Consider the following 14,154-nt stretch of genomic DNA (forward strand, 5'->3'; position numbering starts at 1 on the left):
ATCAGGAGATCCTTTGTGAGCCAATACCACCTGGGCCCTGGATTTCAAGCCCAAAACCAGGCGGCTGTTTGGGTAGGCACTGAGCTAGCTGCAGGAGTTTTTTTCATACCCCAGTGGTGCCTGGAACCCCAGCAAGACAGAACTGTTCACTCCCCTGGAAACGGGGCTGAAGCCAAGGAGTCAAGTGGTCTCACTCAGGGAGTCCTACTCTTATGGAGCCCAGCAAGCTATGAACCACTGGCTTGAAATTCTCACTGCCAGCACAGCAGTCTGGAGTTGACCTGGGATGATCAAGCTTGGTGAGGGGAGGGGGGCCTGCCATCAGTGAGGCTGTAGTAGGCAGTTTTCCCTGGACAGTGCTAAGGAGACTGGGAGGTTTAGACTGGGTAGAATTCACCACAGTGTGGCAAAGTGCTTCTTTAGATGCCTCCTCACTGGACAGGGCACCTATAAAGGAAATGCGGCAGCCTTAGGGGCTTACAGATAAAACTCATCTCTCTGGGACAGAGAACCTGGCAGGAGGGGTGGCTGTGGGCACAGCTTCAGCGGACTTAATCTTTCCTGCCTGCTGGCTCTGATGAGAGCAGCTGATCCTGACAGGGGGAATTCTCCCAGCACAGCACACTAGCTCTGCTAAGGGACAGACTACCTCCTCAGGTGGGTCCCTGACCCCTGTGCCTCCTGACTGGGAGAGACCTCCCAACAGGGGTTGACAGACATCTCATATAGGAGATCTCTGGCTGGCATCAGACAAAGTTTCCAGGGGAAGGAGCAGGCAGCAATATTTGCTGTTCTGCAGCCTCCAGGCGAATGGGGTCTAGAGTGGAATTCCAGCAAACTTCAGCAGACCTGCAGAAGACGGACCTGGCTGTTGGAAGATTAACAAACAGAGAGCAACAACAACAACATCAACAAAAAATACCCCCCAACAAAAACCCCATCCAAGGGTCATCAGCCTCAAAGATCAAAAAGGATAAATCCATGAAGATGAGGAGAAACCAGCACAAAAACGCTGAAAATTCCAAAAACCAGAATGCCTCTTCTCCAAATGATCGCAAGTCCTCTCCAGCAAGGGCACAAAACTGGATGGAGAATGAGATTGATGAAATGACAGAAGCAGGCATCAGAAGGTGGGTAATAACAAACTCCTCTTAGCTAAAGTAGCATGTTCTAACCTAATGCAAGGAAGCTAAGAACCTTGATAAAAGGTTACAGGAAATGCTAACTAGCATAACCAGTTTAGATGAAACATAAATTACTTGATGGAGCTGAAAAACACAGCATGAAAACTTCGTGAAGCATACACAAGTATCAATAGCCAAATCAATCAAGCAGAAGAAAGAGTATCAGAGACTGAAGATCACCTTGCTGAAACAAGGCACAAAGACAAGATTAGAGAAAAAAGAATGAAAAGGAACAAACAAAGCCTCCAAGAAATATGGGACTATGTGAAAAGGCCAAACCTACGATTGATTGGTGTAACTGAAAGTTACAGGGAGAATGGAACCAAGTTGGAAAACACACTTCAGGGTATTATCCAGGAGAGCCTCCCCAGCCTAGCAAGACAGGCCAACATTCAAATTCAGGAAATACAGAGACCACCACTAAGATACTCCTCGAGAAGATCAGTCCCAAGACACATAATCATCAGATTCTCCAAGGTTGAAACAAAGGAAAAAAATGTTAAGGGCAGCCAGAGAGAAAGGTCAGGTCACCTACAAAGGGAAGCCCATTAGACTAACAGCAGATCTCTCTGCAGAAACTCTACCAGCCAGAAGAGAGTAGGGGTCAATATTTAACATTCTTAGGGAAGATAATTTTCAACACAGAATTTCATATCCAGCCAAACTAAGCTTCATAAGCAAAGGAGAAATAAAAATCTTTCCAGACAAGCAAATGCTGAGGGATTCTGTCACCACCAGGCCTGCTTTACAAGAGCTCCTGAAGGAAGCACTAAAATATAGAAAGGAAAAACCGGTACCAGCCAAATGCAAAAACACACCAAAATATAAAGACCAACGACATTGTGAAGAAACTACATCAACTAATGTGCAAAATAATCAGCTACCAGTATGATGACGGGATCAAATTCACACACAACAATGTTAACCTTAAATGTGAAAGGGCTAAATGCCTCCATTGAAAGACACAGACTGGCAAATTGGATAGAGTCAAGACCCATTGGTGTGCTGTATTGAGGAGACCCATTTCACATGCAAAGACAAACTTAGGCTCAAAATAAAGGAATGGAGGACTATTTACCAAGCAAATGGGGGGGGGGGGAAAGCAGGGATTGCAATTCTAGTCTCTGATAAAACAGACTTTAAACCAACAAAGATCAAAAAAGACAAAGAAGGGCATTACATATGGTAAAGGGTTCAATGCAACAAAAAGACCTAACTCTCCTAAATATATATGCACCCAATACAGGACCACCCAGATTCACAAAACAAGTTCTTAGAGACGTACAAAGAGACTTAGACTCCCACACGATAATAGTGGAAGACTTTAATACCCCACTGTCAATAATAGACAGATCAACAAGACAGAAAATTAACAAGGATATTCAGGACTTGAACTCAGCTCTGGACCAAGTGGACCTAATTGACATCTACAGAACTCTCCACCCCAAATAAACAGAATATACATTTTTCTAAGTGCCCCATGGCACTTATTCTAAAATTGACCACATAATTGGAAGTAAAATAATCCTCAGCAAATGCAAAAGAACGGAAATCACAGGCCACAGAGCAATCAAATTAGAACTAAGGATTAAGAAACTCACTCAAAACCGCATAACTACATGGAAACTGAACAACCTGGTCCTGAGTGACTCCTGGGTAAATAACAAAATTAAGGCAGAAGTAAAGAAGTTCTTTGAAACCAATGAGAACAAAGAGACAACGTACCAGAATCTCTGGGACACAGCTTAAGGAGCGTGTAGAGGGAAATTTATAGCACTAAATGCCCACATCAGAAAGGTGGAAAGATCTGAAATTGACACCCTAACATCAAAATTAAAAGAACTAGAGAAGCAAGAGCAAACAAAGTCAAAAGCTAGCAGAAGACAAGAAATAACTAAGATCAGAGCAGAAATGAAGGAGATAGAGACAAAAAACTCTTTCAAAAATCAATGAATCCAGGAGCTATTTTTTTTAAAAATTAACAAAATAGACTGCTAGCTAGACTAATAAAGAAGAGAGAAAAATCAAATTGACACAATAAAATACGATAAAGGGGATACCACCACTGATCCCACAGAAATACAAACTACCATCAGAGAAAACTACAAACACCTTGAAGCAAATAAAGCAGAAAATCTATAAGAAACGAATGAATTCCTGGATACATACACCCTCCCAAGACTAAACCAGGAAGAAATCGAATGCCTGAATAGTCCAATAACAACTTCTGAAATTGAGGAAGTAATTAATAGCCTACCAACCAAAAAAAAAAAAAAAAAGGCCAAGAACAGATGCATTCACAGCAGAATTCTACCAGAGGTACACAGCGGAGTGGGCACCATTCATTCTGAAACTATTCCAAGCAAGAGAAAAAGAGGGACTCCCCCCTAACTCATTTTATGAGGCCAGCATCATCCTGATACCAAAACCTGGCAGAGACACAACAAAAAAAAAGAAAATTTCAGGGCAATTTCCCTGATGAACATCAATGTGAAAATCATCAATAAAATACTGGCAAGCTGAATACAGCAGCATATCAAAAAGCTTAACTACCATGACCAAGTCAGCTTCATCCCTGGGATGCAAGGCTGGTTCAACATATGCAAATCAATAAAAGTAATCCATCACATAAACAGAACCAAGGACAAAAACTGCATGATTTTCTCAATAGATGCAGAAAAGGCCTTCGAAAAAATTCAACATCTTTTTATGTTAAACACTCTCAATAAACTAGGTATTGATGGAACATATCTCAAAATAATAAGAGCTATTTATGACAAACACATAGCCAATACCATATTGAATGGGCAAAAGCTGGAAGGATTCCCTTTGCAAACCATCACAAGACCAGGATGCCACTCCTATTCAACACAGTATTGGAAGTTCTGGCCAAGGCAATCAGGCAAGAGAAAGAAATAAAGGGTATTCAAATAGAAAGTGAGGAAGTCAAATTGTATCTGTTTACAGATGACATGATTGTATATTTAGAAAACCCCATCGTGTCAGCCTATAAACTCCTTAAGCTGATAAGCAACTTCAGCAAATTCTTAGTGTACAAAATCCAAGTGCAAAAATCACAAGCAATCCTATACACCAACAATAGACAAGCAGAGAGCCAAATCATGAGTGAACTCCCATTCACAACTGCTACAGAGAAAATAAAACACCTAGGAATACAACTTACAAGGGAGGTGAAGGACCTCTTCAAGGAGAACTACAAACCGCTGCTCAAGGAAATAAGAGATAACACAGACAAATGTAAAAACATCCTATGCTCATGGATAGGAAGAATCAATATCATAATAATGGCCATACTGTTCAAGGTTTACAGATTCAATGCTATTCCCATCAAGCTAACATTGATTTTTTTCACAGAATTACGAAAAAGTACTTTAAATTTCATACAGAACCAAAAATGAGCCTGTATAGCCAAGACAATTCTAAGCAAAAAATGGAGGCATCATGCTACCTGACTTCAAACTATACTACAAGGCTACAGTAACCAAAACAGCATGGTACTGGTATCATAACAGGGATATAGACCAATAGAACAGAACAGAGACTCAGATATAACACCACACATCTACAACCATCTAACCTTCAACAAACCTGACAAAAACAAGCAATGGGGAAAGGATTTCCTATTTAATAAATGCTGCTGGGAAAACTGGCTAGCCATTTGTAGAAAACAGAAACTGGACCCCTTCCTTACACCTTATACAAACGTTAACTCAAGATGGATGAAAGACTTAAATGTAAAACCCAAAGCCATAAAAACCCTAGAAGAAAACCTAGGCAATACCATTCAGGACATAGGCAAGGACAAGGACTTCATGACTAAAACACCAAAAGCAATTGCAACAAAAGCCGAAATTGACAAATGGGATCTATTTAAACTAAAGAGCCTCTGCACAGCAAAAGAAACTATCATCAGAGTGAACAGGAAACCTACAGAATGGGAGAAAATTTTTCTATCTACCCATCTGACAAAGGACTAATATCCAGAATCTACAAGGAACTTAAACAAATGTACAAGAGAAAAAACAAACAACCCTATCAAATAGTGGGTAAAGGATATGAACAGACACTTCTCAAAAGAAGACACTTATGCGGTCAAGAAACACATGAAAAAAAGCTCATCATTATTGGTCACTAGAGAAATGCAAATCAAAACCACAATGAGATACCATCTCATGCCAGTTAGAATGGTGATTATTAAAAAGTCAGGAAACAACAGATGCTGCTCAGTCTGTGGCGAAATTGGAATTGGTTTAACCATTGTGGAAGACAGTGTGGTGATTCCTCAAGGATCTAGAACTAGAAATACCATTTGACCCAGCAATCCCATTACTGGGCATATACCCAAAGGATTATAAATCATTCTACTACAAAGACACATTCACACATAGGTTTATTACAGCACTATTTACAATAGCAAAGACTTGGAACCAACCCAAATGTCCATCAATGATAGACTGGATAAAGAAAATGTGGCATATATACATCACGGAATAATATACAGCCATAAGAAGAATGAGTTCATGTCCTTTGCACGGAGATAGATGAAGCTAGAAGCCATCATTTTGAGCAAACTAACACAGGAACAGAAAACCAAACACCACATGTTCTCATTCATAAATGGGGATCGAACAATGAGAACACATGGACACAGGGAAGGTAACATCACCCATCAGGGCCTATCAGGAGGTAGGGGGGTAAGGGGAGGGAGAGCATTAGGACAAATATCTAATGCATGTAGGGCTTAAAATCTAAATAACGGGTTAATAGGTGCAGCAAACCACCATGGCACATGTATACCTATGTAACAAACCTCCACATTCTGCACATGAATCCCAGAACTTTAGAGTAAAATTAAAAACAAAAAAAAAGAAACATGAAACACATCTTTTATGGTTGATTTCACAAGTTAGTAGTTCATAATCTGTTATATTCATTTTCTTTCTTTTTTTTTTTTTTTTTGAGACGGAGTCTCGCTCTGTCACCCAGGCTGGAGTGCAGTGGCCAGATCTCAGCTCACTGCAAGCTCCGCCTCCCAGGTTCCCGCCATTCTCCTGCCTCAGCCTCCCGAGTAGCTGGGACCACAGGCGCCGCCACCTCGCCCGGCTAATTTTTTGTGTTTTTAGTAGAGACGGGGTTTCGCCGTGTTAGCCAGGATGGTCTCGATCTCCTGACCTTGTGATCCGCCCGTCTCGGCCTCCCAAAGTGCTGGGATTACAGGCTTGAGCCACCGCGCCCGGCCTATTATATTCATTTTCTAAATGGGATAAATTAGAATATATACGTTACAACAGGTTCCTATTAAGCTTACAAAAATCTTACTTTTTCTAGGATTAATATACTCCATATTTATAGTTTAATATAATCTCTCCTTCACTAAGATGAAGTATGCCTGGAAGAATGCCATAATTAATCACCTATGCAGATCAAAATAATATCAGATTTGTATAAAGTTTATATAATGTTCACTAATTTCAAAATGTACACAAATAAAGAACTTACATTTTTTGACATTCTTTTCGTTCTCCCAACATGGGGTCCCCCATTTCTCCAAGAATGGTGGCTTCCACTTCATATTGAACAATGAGTGCTTTTTCTGATGGATGTACATCAATATTCCCTCCTTTAACTTTCCTATAATACAAAATTGAAATGACATACCAGATTAAAACTCTCAAAGTGGCCATGGTTTTTGTCTATGTTTAGGTCTATAACATATGGGTTGGATTAACATGTGAATTTGAATCAGATTACTCTTGACTTGGGATTAGAGATAACTCTTTTTCTCTAACTGTAATATATATATGTGTGTGTGTGTGTGTGTGTGTGTGTGTGTGTATATATATATCTTTGTCATGCATAAAGTATCTTTATAAATAGCTCTTCCTAGGAAAAAAATACATTTACCAAAGGATCATGCATAAGAGCAAGAGAATGAAACATAAACAATTAAGATGGCTTTGGAGAGAATGACCTCAAAAAAGTCAGTTATTCAAAACCAAAGACAACTGTCTTAAAATTTATGTTAAAAGAAAAAGTCAGGCCAGACATGATGGCTCACACCTGTAATCCCAGTGACTTGGGAGACCAGCATGGGAGAAATCCTTTAGGTCAGAAGTTTGAGACCAGCCCAGGTAATATAGTGAGAGACTGTTTCTACAAAAAATTTAAAAACTAGCGGGGCATGGTGGCAGGTGTCTGTGGTCCTAGATAATCACAGGCTGAGGCAGGAGGATCACTTGAGCCCTCTGATGGTGCCATTGCACTCCAGCCTAGGCAATAGAACAAAACTCTGTCTCTATCAAAAAAAAAAAAAAAAGTCAACCTGCCCATTAATTACCCCATAAACTGGACCAAAAGACAGGAAGAAATTATATATTACAATATATGTCATGTATCATTGTACAAGTTGTAGCATTAGTACCTAAATAAAATCACTGAATCACACCCAAATTACGTAACAAAAAAGCATTTACAGGTTAGGTAGGTTGTATAGTCACATATCTCAAATTATAGTGTCAATAGTAGGTTCTACGGAAAGGTTGTATATACTCTTTCTTCAAGCCCATAAAGTTGCAAAATGAATTCTTAATTACAGTAAACCAGTGATGAATTAATCACTATTTGCCACTTGGCCATTTTAGAAGGCAATAAAGTTGGTTGTGCTGGAAGAGATTAAGCAACAGAAACAAGTAAAATCTCTCATTCTTAGTACTAGCTAGCAGCTAGCTGACTAGTGGGGTCTTTTAGCCTGATAAGAAAAAACAAAAATATGACAACACCTTAAATTTAATTCCAGTAATTAGAAACTCAAAGCTTTTCTTTCAGTTGGAAATAATACTCTGATAAATTATGCATATTTTCAAAGTAATTTTTAACTGATCTGTTCACCAGAATTCCTCATGAAAAGGAGATGCATCTGCAGTGAGTATTAGGGTAATGATTAACAGTCAAGTACAGTGATAGAGTAGGAAATTAAGTACACTAAAGCATAGAGTCTAGGTAGGTCAGCAACTAAAGTGATAGTAAGACATATAGGACAAGTAAAGAATGCAAACAGAAGCCAGGCAGGCCAGCAAAAATCAAGGAATTAGGAAATGAGATATAAACATACATTTAAAAGAATGGTACAGATTCCAAAAGGTAAGATAAATGGATAAATGTACAAAAGCTATGTAAGTCACAGGAATCAAAAGATCTAAGGAAAGCTGAAAAACAGATATAATGTAGCATCACTATCTTAACTACATAAGAAACTATGTTAATTACGTAAGGCAAACTAGTTACTTCCTTCCTGATAACATGAAAAGCAATCCCACTACTGGACTTTTTATAACTGTATCCAGTTAAAGGAAGAAAAGAATAAGGATAAAATATAAATGCAGATCCTTAGACTAGCCTCCTATTACCACTCTAAAATGGGTCTTCCACATATTGGCAGCTGGAGGAATTGCATAATTCTTGTCCTCTGTGGTCTCATATCTTGCCTTTCCTTAAAGAAATCAAATAATTAAAAAGGAAAAAAAATGAAACACCTCACCACTCCTTTTTAGTTTTTGTTTGCCTTTTTTTGCTGTGTATGTGTGTTTTAGACGAGTAAGTTAATTAAAATTTATCTCAACTTATGTTTATTACAGAAAAACTAAAACAGAAATGAGCAAAGAAAAAATAAATTCAAAAACTTACAAGAAGTAATCACTTGTTATTGGTAAACATATACATTCAGATATTTTTCTATTAGTACTAAACAATATAGAAAGAGAGAATGACAGCTATAGTGGTTTTTTTTGTTTTGTTTTGTTTTTGTTTTTTTAACAGAAGAGGCTTAAGGGTAGTAATCTAGTAGGGCTGAAACTATCATTTTACCTTAAATGCTGAACTTTCAAGTTGAATAGTATTCACAATGATGTCAGATATTTAACTATTGGGAGAATTAATTTCCAAATGTTCTACCTGAATTCCATTAATTAGATGAAAAAAATTTAAGCCATTATTAGAAATTAATGAATTTCTATTTGAAGCATCCTATGACACCGATGCTAAATTGATATCTTTTAGCTGGTGGCAAATTTCTTCTACTAATACAGCCTTCTCAATAACAGCTCTGTTTCACTTTGTTTTTGTACATGAATAAGAAAACTAGAACCAACAGTGTGCTAAATTTACTTAGAAAAATAATTTTCTTTTAATCTCAATGAGAAGTTATGCTTCACAGAGTAATATAAAATACACCTTCTATAACTGCATGTGATAAACTGTCACCTTTTGGGACAGTGTTCTTAATTATTAACTTCTGAAGTACATCCTTATGTTCCTAGATTTCCTGTGGTTAGAGATATTATTGTGATCCTTAAGAAAGATAATAAATGCTGATGAACTTTGTGTTGCCACCCATTCATTATCAATTTTCTTGAGAAACCAAAAATGCAGTCCTTAACTTTTCATTACATAGATACTTTAAAAAAATTATTCCTTTCAAAAGGATTTACTGCAAAATAAAATTGTATCAAATAATAAAATTAAAAAACAGTTGTAGATTTATACCATACAGCCAATAACATAGCCATTGTAGGAAGTGTTTGGTCTACTCTCCATATGCTCTCTGGCAGGATTGTTATGCATCTATTTCCTGCATCTACTTGAAAAATACCCAATATATAAGTGTCCACAATTCCAAATGACCCTACCAACTGTCAGAGCATATGTATGCATTTCCATAGTTTACAGCATGGGTATGGCACAATAGGCTGCTTAATGGGGAACTCTATTCAATGCTCGTATGTCTCATATACTACTAGACAAGACACTAACAGAAGCTGGAAGTACAAAGTGGAAATCTACCAAATCCTCCATCCCAGCTTATTTTAATGTAATTACTAATGATACCTCCATAACATTTATAAAAACTGGGACAAATGCTAAGTCAGATGGGTTGAGGGGGGTGTGGGGGAGGAAAAGCTGAAAACTAGAATTGTCTAGGGCAAAGAGGCAAAAAATAATGACCCTAACCAAATATAATCCTTTCTTGCCTACTCAAAGGCACCCTTCAGTAATTATTTAGTAGTCCATTCCCATCCACAAATAAACATATGAAAATGTCTCAGGTTAAAAGGCAAAAAAAAAAAGAAACCCAACCCCCCAAACCTTACATTGCTTAATGCACTGTTGCTTAACACCTTGATATTAATTCTATTAACACTGCTTTTCACTGTTACAAAACTCCTTTTGTGTTTCATTTTTTCATTTTTTTAAAAAAACAGACCCAAGGCTTACAAAACTTCTTTTGTTTTGATAGTTATTCTAATTAGTCTACTCACATGTGAACCCATTCCAATTAGACTTTGGCTCTAAACCCTACTCCTACTCTACCAAAAAAGCTCTGGTCAAGGTCATCAATTTCCTCCATGTTCTAAATATTTAAAGTTTTCACATTTTTGTCTTTATCTATATATTATTTTTGTATTTTGTGGGGATAAATTTTAACTTCTTTCCATAGAAACAACCAATTGTATCAGCAGGTTTTGCTGTGTCTTTTAAACTTTTTTGTTTTTTATTTTTATTTTTTGGTACAAGTCATAGTCAAGCACATTTTTCATCTGGAACCAGTATGTACCTACTACACACATAAATCAAACAAAAAATTCAGGAAATCATGCCTATTCTTATCATGTGAAAAGCACTCTATCCTATTCACAACCCACTGATACATTGTGATTTACAGCTTAGAAATAAAAATTTAGTCTTTTTTTTTTTTTTTACCATTGGTTGGCAATGTTACCTCTTTGCAAAAATGGCAATGAAACCACCTTTGCAAAAATTATAACAGTGAGAGAAATCTAACCTTACTCCATCTTGCTTCTGACCTCACATGCTACCTGCCTCTGTCGGACTCTAAAACAAAAATAACAACCCCTTCCCAAAACTAGCCCTGAAACCACCTTTGTAAGACCAATGAAAGGCCACACGATTAGAATTACGGGAGGGGCTTAAATTCTGCTAAGCCAGTAGGTGCAGTTAAACGATAACCAGCCATTGTTCCCTAGTCTGCCTTTCTTAACAATCTACTGTTCCAAAGGTCACAAGATTTGTATTTTCCCCAATTGCTTTGATAGATAACAACACTATTGTCAAAACCTAAGATTAGTCTTTGAAGGTATTTTTCAGACTTTTGTATTCTGGCCACTGACGGACTCCACCTGGACTTGTGACTCAGCCCACTGAACTAATTCAGCTGGTTCTGTGATCCCCATCCAGGAACTGACGCAGCACAAGAAGATAGCTTAAACCTGCTGCAATATCATCCCCAAGTAAATCAATCAGTATCTCCCGTTTCCTAGCCCCCTGCCCTCCAAACTGTCCTTGAAAAACCCTAACTTTCAAGTTTTATGGGAGGCTTGTATGAGTAATACTCCCACCCTGCTGATTGGCTACCCACGCAATCATTAAACTCTACTGCAATACTGCTGTCACAGTGAGTTGGTTTTTTCCCTGTAGTGGGCAAGAATAATCCAGAGTCGATTATATCACATGTGTGTCTATTTCTAGGCTTTTCATTTTATTCAGTTGGTTTACCGAGCTATTTTTACGGTAATACCTGAGGGAAGTGTTCCCAACCTGGCTCTTCCATATTTTTCTCAGTATTGCGGGACCTTTGCTCATCCACTTAAAAATTTAAAATTGTGTTTCAAATTCAGTAAAATCCCTCTTGGGATGATTGACATTATGAATTTTCAGATTAAGGCATCTATCCATGAAAATGATATATCTACTTAAGATTTAATTTTCTTTTAATGAAATAATATAAATAGAAAGGTGATGCCCATCATTTATTATTAGGTTTATTCCCAAGTACCTTATATTTTTATTTGTATTTGTAAATAACTTTTTTGCTAACAATATTTAACCAACTATATCAAAATTCAATTTGGGTGTGTGAGGTATAGAGATGTTATATTCTGCAACTGTTGTTTAACACCTTGATATTAATGTCAATAGCTTGAACATTATTTTAGGTTTTCTCTACAGATTAATACATAATTTGTGAATAGTATCAGTTTCATTTCTTCTCTTGCTATCTTTATACCTTTCCTATTTCTTATCTTACTACCTGTTTAGGACCCCTGGTGAAATGTTGAGGTAGTTACATAACTATCCTTGGATCATCCTTAATGTTAAGGGAAATGCTTCTAAAGTTTCCTCATTTATTATTTTATCTTTTGATAAAGGGTCTCACTCTGTCACCCAGGCTGAAGAGCAGTGGTGTGATCACAGCTCACTGCAGCCTTGCCTCCCAGGCTCAGGCAATCCTCCCACCTCAGCCTTCCAAGTAGCTGGGACTACAGGCATGCACCACCATGCCCAGCTAAGTTTTGCATTTTTTATCGAGATGAGGTTTCACCATATTGCCCAGGCTGGTCTTGAACTCCTGGGCTCAAGTGATCCACCAGCCTCAGCCTCCCAAAGTGCTGGGATGACAGGCATGAGCCACCACACCTGGCTAGTTTCCTCATTTAGTATGTTTATATCACAATTCCCTTTTATTTATGGCTTTAGTTTTTTCCTTAAATCATGAATGTGTAGTGAATGTCATCAAATAATTCATAAATATACTACATCAAATTCATTAAATACATAAAACCATACTCATAGTCTTAGAATAAGCACAACTTGTTAATGCTGTCTTAAAACACTGTTGGATTAAATTTGCATCCTTGCTCATTGAGCCTGCAATTTTCCTTTCTAATGTCCTTTTTCTGACTTTCATATGGAGATTATTCTAAAATCTTAATATAAATTAGTTGAGGAGTATCCTTACTTTCTAGACTTCTTGGAAGAGTTGTACATAATTGGAAGCATCTGCTTCCCGAAAATTTTATTAGGATTTGACTTTAAAACTGTCTGGATGTAGCAGATTTTATCAGTATGAAATACTCCTCTATAGTTTTTACAGTATACTTTTTCTTAAAGTCTATTTTATCTGACATGAACATGGTCATTCTAGCATTCTTAGGCTTACTGTTTGATTGCATGCATTTACCATTAACTTACCATGTTCATACTTAAAACTATATTTTTCAGGTATGACAGATAGTTGGGTCTTGCTTTTCTTTTTTCTTTTTAAAAGAAATATTGGTAATCCCTGCCTTTCCATTGGAACGTTAAAACCTATTCTGTCTGATACAATAGTCACTAGCTACATGGGTCTATTTAAAATTAAATTTAAATACATTGTATTTTAAAAATAATTAAAAATGCAATTCCTTAGCTGTACCAACCACATTCAAAGTGTTCATTAGCCATACAGCCAGTAGCTATGTATTTGATGATGCAGCTGTAAGACATTTCCATCAGTGAAGAAAGTTCTATTGGACATTACTGTTTTGGATCATTTAACGCAATTACTGACATACTTAGATTCAGATCTATCATTTCATTTTTATTTCCTGTTTGGGCCCTCTATACTTTGATTATTTTCCTAATAGCCTTGTGAATTATTATTTTTTTAATTCCATTTTGTGTAGATGTTTTCGCTATACTTAAAAAAATTGGTTTTGGTGGTTGCTTTAGGAAGAACAATGTTTTGGTTACCTTTTTTTTCACAAGGTATTTAAGAGTCAATGCTGTGCTACTTCACAAATTGTAGGTCTATTGCCTACACCTCCCCCGCCATTCTTTATGTTATAGCTGTCATATGCATTATGTGTACTTACCTTATAAACCCACGCAAAAATTTCGTAATTTTTGCTTTCAAGTCATATGTATTTTTAAAAAATTAAGAGGGGAATAACCTCTTATGTGTACTCAAATATTTACAATTCCTGATGGTTTTCATATTGGTAAAACCAAAACAAGTTTTATATTTCTATTACTAACATTAGACTTGGTAATGGAGAATTAGAGGATTAAGGTAATTCAAACCAACACACCTTCTAAGAAAATCTTAAAAGCTGAG

The 14,154-nt window shown here is 37.1% G+C and overlaps 1 protein-coding gene across 7 annotated transcripts in view; it reads right to left on the reverse strand.

The window, feature by feature from the left end:
* The window catches only part of LOC105493039 (kinesin associated protein 3), a 164,563-nt gene that overhangs the window by 130,613 nt on the left and 19,796 nt on the right, over positions 1-14,154 (reverse strand). For all 7 annotated transcript variants that reach the window (XM_011760482.3, XM_071075473.1, XM_011760484.3 and 4 more), the window contains exon 2: positions 6,705-6,836. In XM_011760482.3, the coding sequence (XP_011758784.1) occupies positions 6,705-6,836 (132 nt within the window). The remainder of the gene's footprint in view (positions 1-6,704; positions 6,837-14,154) is intronic.

This window comes from Macaca nemestrina, chromosome 1, assembly GCF_043159975.1.
Source record: "Macaca nemestrina isolate mMacNem1 chromosome 1, mMacNem.hap1, whole genome shotgun sequence".
Taxonomy (NCBI): domain Eukaryota; kingdom Metazoa; phylum Chordata; class Mammalia; order Primates; family Cercopithecidae; genus Macaca; species Macaca nemestrina.